The sequence below is a fragment of the Nicotiana attenuata genome, unplaced genomic scaffold, assembly GCF_001879085.1.
Source record: "Nicotiana attenuata strain UT unplaced genomic scaffold, NIATTr2, whole genome shotgun sequence".
In the NCBI taxonomy this organism is placed as follows: Eukaryota; Viridiplantae; Streptophyta; class Magnoliopsida; order Solanales; family Solanaceae; genus Nicotiana; species Nicotiana attenuata.
Genome location: NW_017670254.1, coordinates 1,600,558 through 1,615,080, shown reverse-complemented (window position 1 = coordinate 1,615,080; position 14,523 = coordinate 1,600,558). Strand labels below are relative to the sequence as shown.

The following is a 14,523-nucleotide window of genomic DNA, read 5'->3' as shown; positions in this document are numbered from 1 at the left end:
GGGGGGGTGTTGTGCGATGAAGGAAGAAGGAGAGAATGCATCTGGACACGTGTTCTGCAATTTGCTAACGGACCATCATTTGTTTATCTGCGTCAGTTTTGTTGCAGAAGCTGCTTCGAAAGAGCCAAATTAATATGAAGCAGAGGTTGGGATGGCATCAAGCAATAAAATTTAGCAGTATGTGTAAGGGAAAGGGCAGCACTGTGGCTGTTAAAGATCATAACATGATAGATGAGCCTTGAGTCTTCTTGATAATACGAATGGGGCTTCAGCTTGGCTTGAAGCCTTTACCTAAGCCAGCATAAACTTAGTGGTATGTTCTTGGAAAGGAGTAGCCGATAAGAATGGACATTGGGCCTAACTCAACCCCAAAAGCTAGCTTATGAGATTGCCCAACACCATACAAGGAGACCAAGGACCTCAAATCCCACCGATGTGGGACAACTCAACACCCCCCTCACGCCCAGGCCTGCAAACTGGAGCGCGGACAATATAAATGGGGCCTAACATCAATAACAATAATTAGGATGGGTCTAGCTCTAATACCATAATAAGAATGGACATTGGGCCCAACTCAACCCCAAAAGCTAGCTTATGAGGTGAGGATTGGCCAAGACCATATAAGGAGACCAAAGACCTCAAATCCCACCGATGTGGGACAACTCAACAGCAACACCATGGCTGTTAAAGATCATAAAATTGTATAGATGAGCGTTTGAGTCTTCTTAATCATACAAACAAGCTTCAGCCTGGCTTGAAGCCTTTACCTAAGCCAGCATAAACTTAGCGGTACGTGTTTGGAAAGGAGAAGCATCGTGGCTGTTGCAGATCATAGAATGGTAAATGAGCCTTGAGTTTACTTAATCATACAAACAGGCTACAGTTGGGCTCGAAGCTTCTATAATCCAGCATAAACTTAGAGGTAAGTAGTTGGGAAAAAGCAGCACTTCAAGAAACATCTTGTAAATGAGCCTTGAACCGTATCAATTATACAACTGGATACAGTCTTTAAGATCTTATGGCAAATGGGCCTTAAATCTTCTCATTTATTCAACAAGGCTTCAGCTTGGCTCGATACCTCTTCTTAACCCAGCATGAGTTCAAAATCTAGTCATGTCGTTCATGGGGTAGTTCACATATTTCCCTTGCCATCCCATCCACCTCCCAAACAAAAATGGCAACCCTCCATATGAGCATCAGTAATTATTAAATATTTCCCTTTCAAGGGGTCTGCAGCACCTTCTGATTGCTGGATTATTAACATTACAACCTTTTAATGATAAAAGAAAAAAAGAAATTAAAACTGGTACAATGCCATGTATATCACAAAATGTTGAGACCACTCATATCTTTGGTTACATCAGATGAAGTGTCATTGATAGGAAGACATGTTTGTTGTTTGAAGATACTTCATCATGACTGCATTTCTTGGTGAGACGCTCACTGTCACAGTTAGGCATACAAAGGCTTATGTTTTCTCGTGGAACTGTTCCATGAAACATGTGAAACAAGGATTTTATTCTTTTAAATAGCTATACCTTTTTGGTGGATGTTCATTACTGATTATTTCTTTCTTTCTAATATCTTGCAGATTATACTGTGGCTGATAATATGGTGGAAACCTGTTCGAGTACTCATGATCTTATCCAAGATGTTCTTTGCAGGTTTATCTTTTAGGTTTAACTTATTTTAAGTGCTTTTCATTGTATGGATCTGTTGCAAAGTACTAACATAATGTACTGGCAGGTGTATCCCTATTTGCAGCATTAGGGTTTCTCCTTTATGGTGGAAGGTAAAATCTAATTTCTATTATGTTCACTCTGTGATTGAGAGTACCAAACGTGCATTTGTTGAACCACATGCAAAATGGGTATAAACCAAGCTCACAAGCATATGGCGTAGCACTTGTTTCTATCATTTGTATAAAGGATGCTTTATCTTCTGATTAGTGGCTATTCTTAACTCTTCCGCTTTAAAAGCTAGAGTTGTTTATGTTGTCATTGTTTGCTTGATTGAAAGCCAAAATTTTCTGGATTGAAGGACGATCTGCTTACTAGCCTATACAACCACAGATTTAAACCTTCATGAGATGAATCCTGTCGAGCCCTAAGCTTCACATTTTTCTGAACTTATGTATTTTGTATAAGCTGGCATGTATTTTATGCGGATCTTTCAGTTACTTTTGGTGATCCGATCAACACGGGACAATTTCAAGTTTTCAATAGAGTTGTGGGATCTATACTGCATTCGGTTGATGCAAGGAGTGCACATTGACTAAGAGGACAAAGGTAATGAGGAAGATGAAGGAGGAGGAGGGAAAAAGAAGGGGGGGGGGGGGGGGTTGCAGAGGAGGAGGAGAAGGAAGAGAGGAAAGAAAGAAGGAAAATGAAAGAAAACATACTCCAATATGGTGAATTAGAGAAGATAGGAGAAAAAGATTGAATATTGAAACCTTTGAGAAATGACTGAAGAGCTCTTTAGGAGGAGTGAGGAGTGGAGGAAGCATCCCATGCTGAACAGCTAGTCTGGCTATGCTACCATTAACCTCTGTATTTCCCTCTTCCCGTTCGCATCCGCTGTATCGATCATCTTCAGTTTTCCTAGCTGGAAGTGGAAGATTCCCCCATTGAAGTCTTCCCTCAACTCTAAAGAATAATCCAGAGTGAAGTCCCTAGCACAGAAGAAAGAATTTGGCAGGTGTTAGATTGAATGAACACAAAACAATATTATCACGACAGTAATGGATGTCAAACATTTAAAAAATAACTGAAAAATAACATTTGGCTAATGTTATCCTTGTTGACATTTTAGAAAATTAGTAGCAAATTACCTTGTTAAAAAAGTAAAATATCTTCAATTACACTTACTTTTAGTGAAAGTTCAAGTAACCTTTCATTGTCCTGCCTATTGATATCATTTTTTGAAAATTAATTGAAGTGTAATTGTCAAAAGTCTTTTCATGCATGATGTTGTAGTTACATTTTAAGAGTTCTAATGTTGGAGTTGGACATAATTTTAAGCAGCATATTAGTGTACTCCTATCCGCATCCCATATTCAAAAATCTACGAGACGACAAACCTGACTTTTCAATTTGCACTCGTGTATGATAAGGAAGCCCGAGTCCATGTACCATAAGTTAGTCATAGCCCCCCCTCCCCCCCTCTACATGTTATTGTATCAGTCAAGTGTCCTTGATAGTAGAAAATACCCGACGTTTCTTTTTCATTCATCCTAATGGTGCTATAGCATTGTAGCTGAATATATCACTGTGTTCATAAACGGTTTCACCGCTAGAGTTTATCATTATGGATGTCTAACCTTTCAAAAATAAGTAAAGAAAAATAACATTTGGCTAGTGTTATCCTTGTGAACTTTTGAAAAATAACTAGCAAGTTTATTTGTTAGAATTGCAAACTTCCTTAGTTACACTTTTAGTGAAAGTTAAGTTGTCCTTAATCACCCCATATTTCTGGAAAATTCATATCCACGGATCTTCTCAGGCATGATATTTGTCATTACATTCCACGGGTTCTATTTTATGGAGTTGTACATAATTTTAAGCAGTATCGTTGCTTTCTTCTATCTGTATCCTGAATTCTAAGATCTAGGAAAAAGCGAATCTGACACTAAGATTCTTATTTTGGTTTCCGATACTGCACCTCAATCCACATATAAGCTAGTCATTATCCCCTCTCTTCTGCACAGTATTCTACCACTCCTTTAAGTGTCAGTGATAGTAGATAATTACCCAGTGTGGCCACTATAACCCGGCTTTATCATTCATCCTTAGCAGGCCAAAATGCTATCTTAGAAAATGGCGCTATAGCATTGTTGCCAAATGTGTCTGTGTAATTGTTAGTGGTTTGTAACTTTAGCTGAATGTTAGGATCATGAAATGTTTGCTTTTCCTGCATTTTCTAATATTTTTGGCTAGACTACTATTCTTTCAGTTGTTTCTTGTTAGAAAAGGTGCTTATAGGTATAGCATGACCAAATGAGGAAGCCACAAAATTTCCTCCCTTTTTCTTGGTAAATATAGATGGATAGGTTACTTTTGTTATTCAAATGACTGCAAAATTATTGGGTTTAGTAGCTGGTAGAATAGACACTGATCTGCCATGCATAAAATATATGAGTATTGGCACTATAAAAGTACAGCATATTGGCATTCCATGGTATAGCAATATTGAATGGACCTAGAAGGGAAGAAAGGGTGAGCTAGAAGTTGAAGATGATGGATGATTGAAGAAAGTACAATCATCCCCTCTCTTGCAGTAGTTTTGTGTTGTTGACTTAGGAACATTTCAAGATACAAACATGATGGAAAGTACTAAATAGCTAGGGATGTAAGAGGGTCACAAAGAATAACTAAGGCCAAAAATGTGGTGGATTAAGTAATTTATCAGTATGTTGATGGTCCATTTTTGCCTTTCAGCTGTGTTGGCGACTGTTGTCAGTTTGTCATACTTTTCACATAGTTAGATTCTCTTTCTCCCCTTTATATATAGATATAAAAGCATTGAGTGCAGAAAATAGGGATGTCTTGGAACTGAAGGCGACATGTGTATTCACAGCTGCAACATCGTAGAACATATAATATTGTTTAGGCTTTAAATGCATATGACAAACATCTGAGGCAGATAAGCAGTATCTTCCTTGTTGGTTGGAAAAGTGGTTTTTGAACTTGATCTAGATGATTTTTATGTCATACATTTGGCTTTATTATTGCTTTTCCATTCTGCTGTCCAGAATTTTTTTCTGTGTTTATAATTTTTTTCGCTGAAGCCCACTCTTTAATCATACTTTGCACTTAAAGGCTCAGCATATCTTGGGGCCTTTAGACACTTTTTGCCCTTGACTACACTGCTTTCCTTAGCTTTTCACATCTTAATTCGTTTGTGCTAACACAAACAGCTGCATAGTATTGTTGAAACATGCTGTTAGAAAATAAAAAGTAGTAATTAAAATGATAAGATACTTCGATAAGGTGCTTTTGGTGCTCCTAAAGTGGATATCATATGCTTGTTTAGTTTGTGGATTGACCTTTGCTATATCCACACTTGGATACCTTGTTTGCTCTTACGTTTGAAGAATTAGGTCCGTGCAACTTGTGTGTCGTTCATATTCATCCTTCAATATCACCTCACAATTTGCCTTGATCTTCTATCACTTTCTTCCAGGCTTTTCCTTATGTTACAGCGGTTTCCAGTAGAATCAAAAGGGAGACGCAAGAAGCTACAGGAGGTACATTATTAGTATCTTTGTTAGTATTTTTTGTTTTGGGTGGTTGTTTCTTCTTATTTTAGGTATTTTGGCTGCTCCTACGTTTGGGCTTCTGCAGGTTGGCTATGTCACAACAATATGTTTTTCATGCTTCCTCATTAGATGTGTTATGGTAAGTCCATTTTCTTTGTGATATAAGCAATCTTTAACTGACTTATTGCTAGGTGAGAGCCCCATAAGTAGTTCCACCATGTTTGACGGGTGTGAATGAAATCTAAGTTTGGCTTTAGATGGTTTCTTTTTCTCTAGTACCTTCTTGATACCACAAATAAGTCTTTGTTGATATGCGCGCAAGCTGGCCCGAGCGCCACCTTTTAAAAAATAGTCTTGGCTGATGCATTAACTTTGTTTATAAAGGGCATGAAGCCAATGTGGTTCTTCTATATGGCTTAATAGTAAGTGTTTCTTTGCCGCAGATGTGCTTCAATGCATTTAATAAAGCTGCAGATCTTGATGTTTTGGATCATCCAATTTTGAATTTGATATATTACCTGGTAAGCTCCATATCATTTAACTTTTGGTAGTACTTCTTTAGGTGTGCATATTGGTCGTTGTGCCATAATGAAAAAGAGAACTATTGACTGTCAGTATTCTGCATTTAATAACTGCCAAAACATGACTAACTTGGATAACTCACATGATATATCAGTTTGTGGCATCTTACGTCCTGTTTTTATGTTCCAAACTTCTTTTCTATTTTGTCTTTTGGTTTGGGGATAATAGTTTCTTGCTTGTGCCATGAATTCAGATTTCGCAATCTTACGTCCTGTTGACATTTTGGTTACATTGAAAATTGGCTTCAATCTTAAGATTGAGGTGAAATATTTGAGACACAAGGAGCGGAAATCCTGTTCTAATATTAGAGCATGGTTATTTCTTTCATTTGGTTTTGTGTCCTAGCTAAACCTTGGTTTGATCTAAATTTCAAATTGTGAGTGCATTCTTGGATATGGTGCTTTTTACTTTGAGTTTGGCGGGTAGAATGTGCATCAAAGGTGGAGTAATACTTGTATATATGTTTGAGATTAAGCAAACTTCTAAAACTCTTTACGTTTGAGATTAAGCAAACTTACTTAAACTTTTTGCAGTTGGTGGAGATACTGCCTTCTTCACTTGTCCTTTTTATTTTGAGGAAGTTGCCTCCAAAGCGAGGGATCACACAGTACCACCCTATTCGCTAATATGCTAGAGGGTAGTTAGTGATGGAATTCAAGCTCCGGGATCAGGTATTGATACTTTTCTTACCCGGATATGATTGAAAGCAAGAAATACGAGAGGAGTGATCATGTAAATGGAGTGTGGCTCGTGATGGACAATGAGATGTCCGTTTGTCCTCGGCAGATTGTGTAGTTCTGTTTGGTACTATAGTTAAAGAAGGAATTGTGAAGTATGTTATGATTTTTAGTATATTATTTGTCTTTGTATGTGTCAGATTTCAATTGATTCTCTACCCTACCCCCCCCCCCCCCCCCCTGAAATTTCATGGTTGTTTCCCAGCTCGGGTTCTGTAATCATTTGGCTCAATCTTAGATAGTGGTTGGTTTTACGTGATCACAAAGTTGCTTACTGTTCTAACTTTCCGATCCACAGCTGCTTTTGCATCTCCCAAGTTTGGATACATTGGGTTGGTCTGCTACTTACAGAATGTTGGCTGCTATCATAGCAAGACCAATACAGGATCTTTTCCATCATTATAAGAAAATATGATTTTTTGTATGATTCATAGTAGACGATGTTTTATTGATTCATCAAACGAGCAAAGATTTCATGGAACATACCTGAAACAGAAATGTTGTGCTCTGATCCATGAGGTTATGAGTAGTCATGCTTGCTGATTTCTTGATGGTCGAGATGATCAATCGAAATAGCTGGTTGAATGAATAGACCTATCTCCTTTTGTCCTTTGGTAGAGGACTGGTTGGTGGACTTTCAATTCTGCATTTCCAACATCTAATTGCATGGCATATCTGACCGTTAGGTATCAAGTTGACAATTTGCGGCTAATGATTTTGCCTCCAACTTTTGTCATAAGTTTGATCACATTTGATTAGGAGTGAGCGACTTTTCAAGCTTAGTTGCAATGATGTCCATTTTTCAAAGGGAGAAGGTATAAACTTAACCCAAAGTATGTGATTTTGTCTAACATTTTCCATTCGTTTGAAAGTCTCGCATTGTAATTTCGTCCCACGTGATCTTTCCTTTAATGGCTGGCTAGCATGGCTCTGGCATTGCCACGATGGAGTCATGTAGAAAAATAAGAAATTCATGTTTACCCTAAAAACTACTATCGAATTAGTCTACATACATTCACAAAAAGACTATATGTAATAATTTGAAGCATGTTGTTCAAGGTCCAATTGTATTTCTGAACAATTAAAAAAAGGTCAAACATTTCTCTCTGTGGCTTCAAAATTTGGCCATCTTTTTACCAGTAATAATTGGGTGGGAGGGCGATACGTGAAATGAAAAACAATATGTGGAGCTCCTATGAATCAAAACCCAAACTTTGGGTATTGAATTGACCCGAAATCTTGATTTTTTAGAGGCAGGTGTCAACTCGTAGCTGACTAATAGCCCGTTTGGCCAAGCTGCAAAAATCAGCTTATTTTGAGAAATGCTTTTTTTTCAAAAGTGCTTTTCTCAAAAGTACTTTTGGTGAGAAGCAGTTTGTGTTTGACTAATTTGTTTGAAAAGCACTTCTGAGCAGCAATTAGTGTTTGGCCAAGTTTTAAAAAACTGCTTCTAAGTGTATTTTTCTCAAAAGTGCTTCTCAAAAAAGTGCTTTTGGAGAGGAGCTACTTTTTTCTGCTTCTCCAAAAGTGCTTCTGCTTCTCCTCAAAAGCACTTTTTTTCCTTCCAAAAGCTTGGCCAAACACCTCAATTTTTGGCCAAAAGGAAAAAAGCACTTTTGGCCAAAAAGAAGCTTGGCCAAACAGGCTATAATTCCTTGAACTACTGGTTGTGAAGTATTAATTGACTAGCAAAGTTTTATTTTGTTTACGTAGAGTAGTAAGTAGTTAAGTGAATTTCAGCCCATGCTGCATCGAGAATCTCCGAGGAATTAGAAGCGTCTATGATTAATCCCATCTATGATTGATGATTGTTTGCAAGAGTTGGCAATCGATACTGCTCCAAAGCGCCATAACAACGTGTATTATGCCAAACAATCCCCAATTATGGGTATTGCCACGACAACAATACACTCCTACCTGAATTACCTCTTGATACATCATTTGTGTTACATTTAATTCATTATTCACCAGGAAACTCCCAACATCTATAATATATCCAGGGGATGTAGTTCTCCGACTTACTAACCAATTTAGGCCAATTAGCAAATAATCTTTTCTTAGAAAATCAGGTATACCAATAAATTGGGCAGAATTGCTGAAACCTGATAGGTTAGCCTATTCAAGAATGTGGGCCTATTTGAACCTTTAAAAAGACGGAATTTTTACCTCCTATAGCAAAGGTTGATACATTATTTATTTTAAATAAATACCTTTTTAAAAAATTATATTCCATAGCTACTTTTTGATTTTTATAGCCAAATATCTATTTATGGTCACCTCCTACCCTTAAGCCATAAAATAGGCTTTGTATTATTTTTCTCTCTCATTCTTTCAGATTTTTCCCCACCCTTTCTCTCTCAACTCCAATCTTTCTCCATGAAATTTTCTCTTGTTTTAACGAATCAGATCTCATGGGTACTACAAGTTGACATTGATCATGAGGATGCAAAAATCGAACAAATGTCTAGGGACGAAACCAATAAATTCGGTCTATTTTCTTGGGAATTCGTCCGTCGCCATGGGCTGCACCTATTCGGCACAACTTCCACATGGTTCTTGTTGGACATTGCTTTCTATAGCCAGAATCTATTTCAGAATGATGTGTTCAGCGCAATTGGATGGATACCAGCAGCCAAAACCATGAATGCCGTTCAAGAGGTTTACAAGATTGCAAGAGCACAAACCTTGATTGCACAACTTAGTACAGTGCCAGGGTACTGGTTCACCGTGGGTTTCATCGATGTAGTTGGAAGGTTCACGATCCAATTGATCGATATACATCGGATACCAGATTCGCAGAAGAAATACTTCTGTTAATATATTGCAATGTATTTCAATGTATCTCGCTGTATTTCATTGTATTCATTGTCTTTTTTTTCATTGTATTTCAATGTATCTCGCTGTATCTATGTATTTCATTGTATTCATTGTATTTCGATGTATCCCGCTGTATTCTATGTATTTCATTATATTCACTGTCTCGCTATATTTCATGAATGTATTCATATGTTCTTTTTTAATTAATATAATTTATGTATTAAGATGTATTATATAATTTCTCTGAAGATTACTATGTTTTTGGGGGTATTTTTCGGTTGAGAATCTTTTTTATAACTGGAAATACAAAATGTGTGTGTTATAATTAAGTTTGTTGAGTTATATTAGGAGTCTATTATGTTAATTGATTCACTTTCCATTTAAAAATAGTGTAATCCCCTGTTTCACGCCGTGAATACAGTCGAATACAATAAGTTGTCCAACTGTAACCCCATGTTTCACGCCATGAATACAGTCGAAAACACTCCCCCTGGATGTCCAAAGATAATATGCCTCGTTAAAACCTTACTAAGAAAAAACCCTGTGGGAAAAAATCTTAGTGAAGGAAAAAGAGTACAAATATCTTGTAATATGCATTACTTGCTACCTCATTAAAAACCTTGCCAGGAAAACCCAGTGGGATAAAACCTTAGCTAAGGAAAAAAGAGTACAGCGTATATATGCCTCCCCCTGATGAAAACATCACTTTATCTCTCGGAGACGACAAATTCCAAGCTTGTATAATAATTTCTCTAATCTTGAGATCAGCAATGCATTGATGAATTACTCCGCCAAATTATCACTTGAACGAATTTCGTGAACATCTATTTCATCATTATCTTGAAGAACGTTTTTGCAAAGAAACTTTGGCTAAATGTGCTTTGTCTTCTTCAATATATCGTTCGTTCAATTGAGTTATGCAAGCAGCACCGTCTTCAATATTATTGGAATCATCTCTTCAAAGAAAAGTCACACGTCCTCACATGGAAATAGATTGTTTGAACAACGAACTATGCCCTGCATTTGTATAACCAACAAAACCTTGACAATATTTGTTAGAATAAATAAATCAATATCAAGGATTCCTTTTGTGGTATAATACTAATCATATTTCAATATCTCCATATAGCCTTTACACTTTCAACTGTTGGGACTATCCGTTCAACTTCATATTTTTCAGATGAAGTCAATTTTCATTGTATATTTTTCATTTGGCCAATCATTTATCTGTCCAAATTTCATGACAGATTTGAGCTCAAGATCCTCGTCAATATTAATAACATTGAGCGCTACATTATATTAACAACATCGTCGACGATCATTTTACATCGGTTCCATCATCACACAATAAAGACATAACTTATCGAGATCTCATTATTTTCAAGTACCTGAGCCTCTCCCATGAGGTCTTATAAAGTGTTATGTCATGGTGCTCTTATAAAGCACTTGCCTCCTTATTATGACCATCTTGAACATTTGCTCCCTCCTTCTTCAAGGAGTTTTATCTTTGGAACCGATTTGTCTATTACGCTTCATGCGTGCCATAAACTCTATCCATCATGGACGTTATTCTATTTGGAGCATTAGCAGCTGGAATATGACATTTAACTTTGGGTCAGCAATGTGCATGGAAATATTTTAGAAATGAATTATCACTTGAACTTCAAGTTCACATTTTCTTGTACGAGGATCTAGATGTATTCATAATAATTTATTTCACGTATCACTGCTGCCCATTTTCTCCCCTAATATCGGGATCACCAACACATTTTTCAACCTTCTTTGGGAACCCATCTTTGTGCATTGTGGCAGCACAATTAAATCATATAGCACATCCATATTTCTGGATGGGAATATTTGGTTCCTGACCGTGAACCAATTGTGATGGGGAGAATTTATCATAACTTGTTGGCTAGATGCGTACAAGTGCTATTGTATATTAAATAATACACCTCATACCAAATTTTTATTTGGGAGTTTTGTTCTGATAACCAATGGTTTAGCTATAATTGGAGGCATACAATTTCTGCTAAACCAACTTGGATTTAAACCAGCATTATCAAGATAAATTATCATATATATATTCTGGAACTGTGCTCTAATAATTTGAGCAAACAACCTTGCAAAAACCAAAGTGCAAGTTGAAAACAAACGCACATGTGACCATACAATAGATGCATCTATTAAAATCATATAATAGTAAACGATCCACATGGCAGGTGACTGGGCCCATATATATATCACCTTCTATTCGTTCCAGAAATCAAGGGATTCAGTCCCAACCTTAACTGGTATATCATGAGAATAAGCAGCACAGGAGAATTCTTGAAGAATCTTCTATTTCTTCAATATATGCCAATGTGAATTCTCAATTAATTTTCGCATATGGCCAACCGGTCATGCCAACTGATATTTATTTCAGTAAATATTTAATTTACTATGGCATGTGATTTCATATCATGCTTATACATCTGTAGTACAAATAGAAGAAAAATCGGGTAACCTTCATATTTACCCAATATGTTATAGTAATATGGAGCTAATCGATCTTCCTTTCATTTATAGTCTCAATATGCCAACCACTTTGGCTAATACATTTGAAACTCAAAAAGTTTCTTTTGAGACTTACTACAATACCAATGTCATGAACAATTTTATTCATCCGGATAGTAAAAGATTAGCTCTTCCGGAGCTCTTAATTAATTTTGTACTACAAGATCTTTTGTCACACCATCCATACGGTGAATGTCTCCTTCACGGAGAAAATCTTATCATAATAATTGTCATGGTGAAAATCATCATAAGCAAAATCATTTCTTGCTTTACTTTTGCCTTTAATAACTTTTTATAAGGCATGTCAAATTATTTTTTGGCGTACCACATGTACGCGACCAATGACATATTCATGTAATCACATAGTAATGTTCATGATCTTTCTTTCTCTCAAACCTCCCGTAGAGGTGAGTTGTAGTATTTATTCAACCATGCATAAATAAATTCTTGTGGATAATTTGTATCATATATATATTTTTACACTTACTTTAGGAATGAGTCTGCATTTACAATGCTTATCACAAGTCGCATTCTTTAAAAAAAAATAGACTATAATCATCTGAGCGTGCCTCATATTTACAGACCATATTGATACACAATTCCTTCACCTTTGAAGGATTATTTTGAGAAACCGTATTGTTCTCCTTTTTACGATTACCATAATGATGACTATTATTATTTTGGTCTTTGGCACACCACTTTCATTGAACAACCACTTGTCTTCATTTAGACTTATTATGCACCGCTATCACATTCACTTCAAGAATGGAGCAAATCAAGTGGGATATTTCAAGAAAAATATACTATTTTTCTTTATTCATCATTATATCATCAATACGGTGTATTGGGCTCAAATCCAATGCCTTACCATATAAAGGCATGTTAGGCCAAATGTGTTGGGACTCAAACCCAACTCTTATCATTATAGTGAACCATACCATAAATCTGTTGTCTTACCCTTAAGTAGTTGTAACAGGCCAAAGTACAAGATTAAATTATCAATCTTGTGGTCAGAAACATAAAAAAAAAATTAGTTATAACAAGATTTTAAAAATATAACCACTTTTTAAGGTTGCAGGATGAAAACGTTTCAGTCATTCTAAGTATTATCACTTTTAGAGTTACGTGTATTTAAATAAAAGTGCGTTCAGATAAATACTAGATAATCTGTTCGAGCGTTCACTAATTTTGTAAATGATAAACCAATTCAATAAATTAAGAATAAAAACTAGGACTTGGAAGCATATATATGATTCCTGTAGTACTTTCAGTATCTACACATGTGATCCAATTCACATCACAATATATAGATTGTAGATGATAGTCAAAGGCTAAGATTGACCATAAATAAGAATACTTGTTATGCTTACAACTATCCTGCCACAATATTATATTTTTTTTATACATGCATTTAACCAACTATGCAAAAATAGTACCAACTTAGTTTTATTTATTAAACATTATCATAGTAACATTTATCTTAGCATGAAAAGCGAAAAGGACACATTGGTTGTCTGGTATCTGTGCACATATATATGTAAGCACTATTAACAGTTTAAATGTAAGTTAAAGAATTGAGTAGAGAGTACCTGTTTCAAAACTTATTACGAAATAAATATTCATGCTTTTGATTTGGTTCACGAATAGATACCTTGAAGGATAGCCTAACGAAAACTAAAGATTCAATATAAGACGTCATGAAAGAATAGAGAAAAGTTGTATTTTCCGACGCAAGGCTTGCGCACTTTCAAGCTATAACAACATGGAAATGAAATACTGAAAGCAGCTTATTGTGAGTTAACATGGAAAAATAGATAAATTTTGAGACTAGTGAAAGATAAAAATAAAAATATAAATAAGCTACAAAGATGAAAACTTATCTTCGATTAGTATCCAACCCATTAGCTTCCATCTTCATTTAGTTTGATAGCCATAGAATTGTTGGTATAAGGATAGCAAAACACAGAGTCTATACCTATACGGTGGTGTACGAAAACAGGAGCACAGTCGTGACAATGCATAAATTTGAAGAAAAGAAATCATACTATGACAAACGACATCGACAACGTCATTGACAAAAGAAGCCTCAGTGTTAGAGATACAAACCTTAGTTAATGGCTCAACCATTTTATAACTCTTTACTTACTGTATTAATCACCATAACTCACCATAAGGTGTGTTAGCTTCGTATTTTTTCTAGGAATAAAATTGAAATTTATCGCTTGAATCAGAATAACTGCTTCATCCGTTGATGCTATGTCCACATCTGAAATTTCTGCATGTCCATGGTCACTTAAAGAACTGAAACAGATGAAGTCAAAATCAATAGCCTTTCCAAACATATGCTTGCTATATTTGGAAGTGGTTCGGCACATAAACCAATGGCAGTAACAACATCTGCAGCAAACCTTCTGTATGGATCTTTAATATAATCCTGGAACTCGTCCGCTTCGTGTTCATATTTTGTGAGCAATTCGTGCTGATAACATGTTACAAAACTTAGCTCAAAATAACAATATAAAACAATAAAATAGACAACAATGTAGAGAGAAAGAGAGGAGAGATTCTTATTCTTCC

General features: G+C 35.9%; 2 protein-coding genes across 2 annotated transcripts in view; both read left to right on the top strand.

Annotated features, from left to right (window-relative positions):
* The window catches only part of LOC109236762 (tobamovirus multiplication protein 3), an 8,954-nt gene extending 2,231 nt beyond the window's left edge, over positions 1-6,723 (top strand). Inside the window, exons 6-11 of the mRNA XM_019402979.1 lie at positions 1,592-1,664; positions 1,747-1,792; positions 5,182-5,245; positions 5,343-5,396; positions 5,701-5,778; positions 6,373-6,723. Coding sequence (XP_019258524.1) covers positions 1,592-1,664; positions 1,747-1,792; positions 5,182-5,245; positions 5,343-5,396; positions 5,701-5,778; positions 6,373-6,465 — 408 coding nt within the window. The 3' untranslated portion in view covers positions 6,466-6,723. The remainder of the gene's footprint in view (positions 1-1,591; positions 1,665-1,746; positions 1,793-5,181; positions 5,246-5,342; positions 5,397-5,700; positions 5,779-6,372) is intronic.
* On the top strand, positions 6,487-9,393 carry LOC109236749 (inorganic phosphate transporter 1-4-like). Its single transcript, XM_019402963.1, has 2 exons — positions 6,487-6,510; positions 8,983-9,393. The coding sequence occupies exons 1-2, from the start codon at positions 6,487-6,489 to the stop codon at positions 9,391-9,393; spliced, it is 435 nt and encodes a 144-aa protein (XP_019258508.1).
* The last annotated feature ends 5,130 nt before the right edge of the window (positions 9,394-14,523 follow it).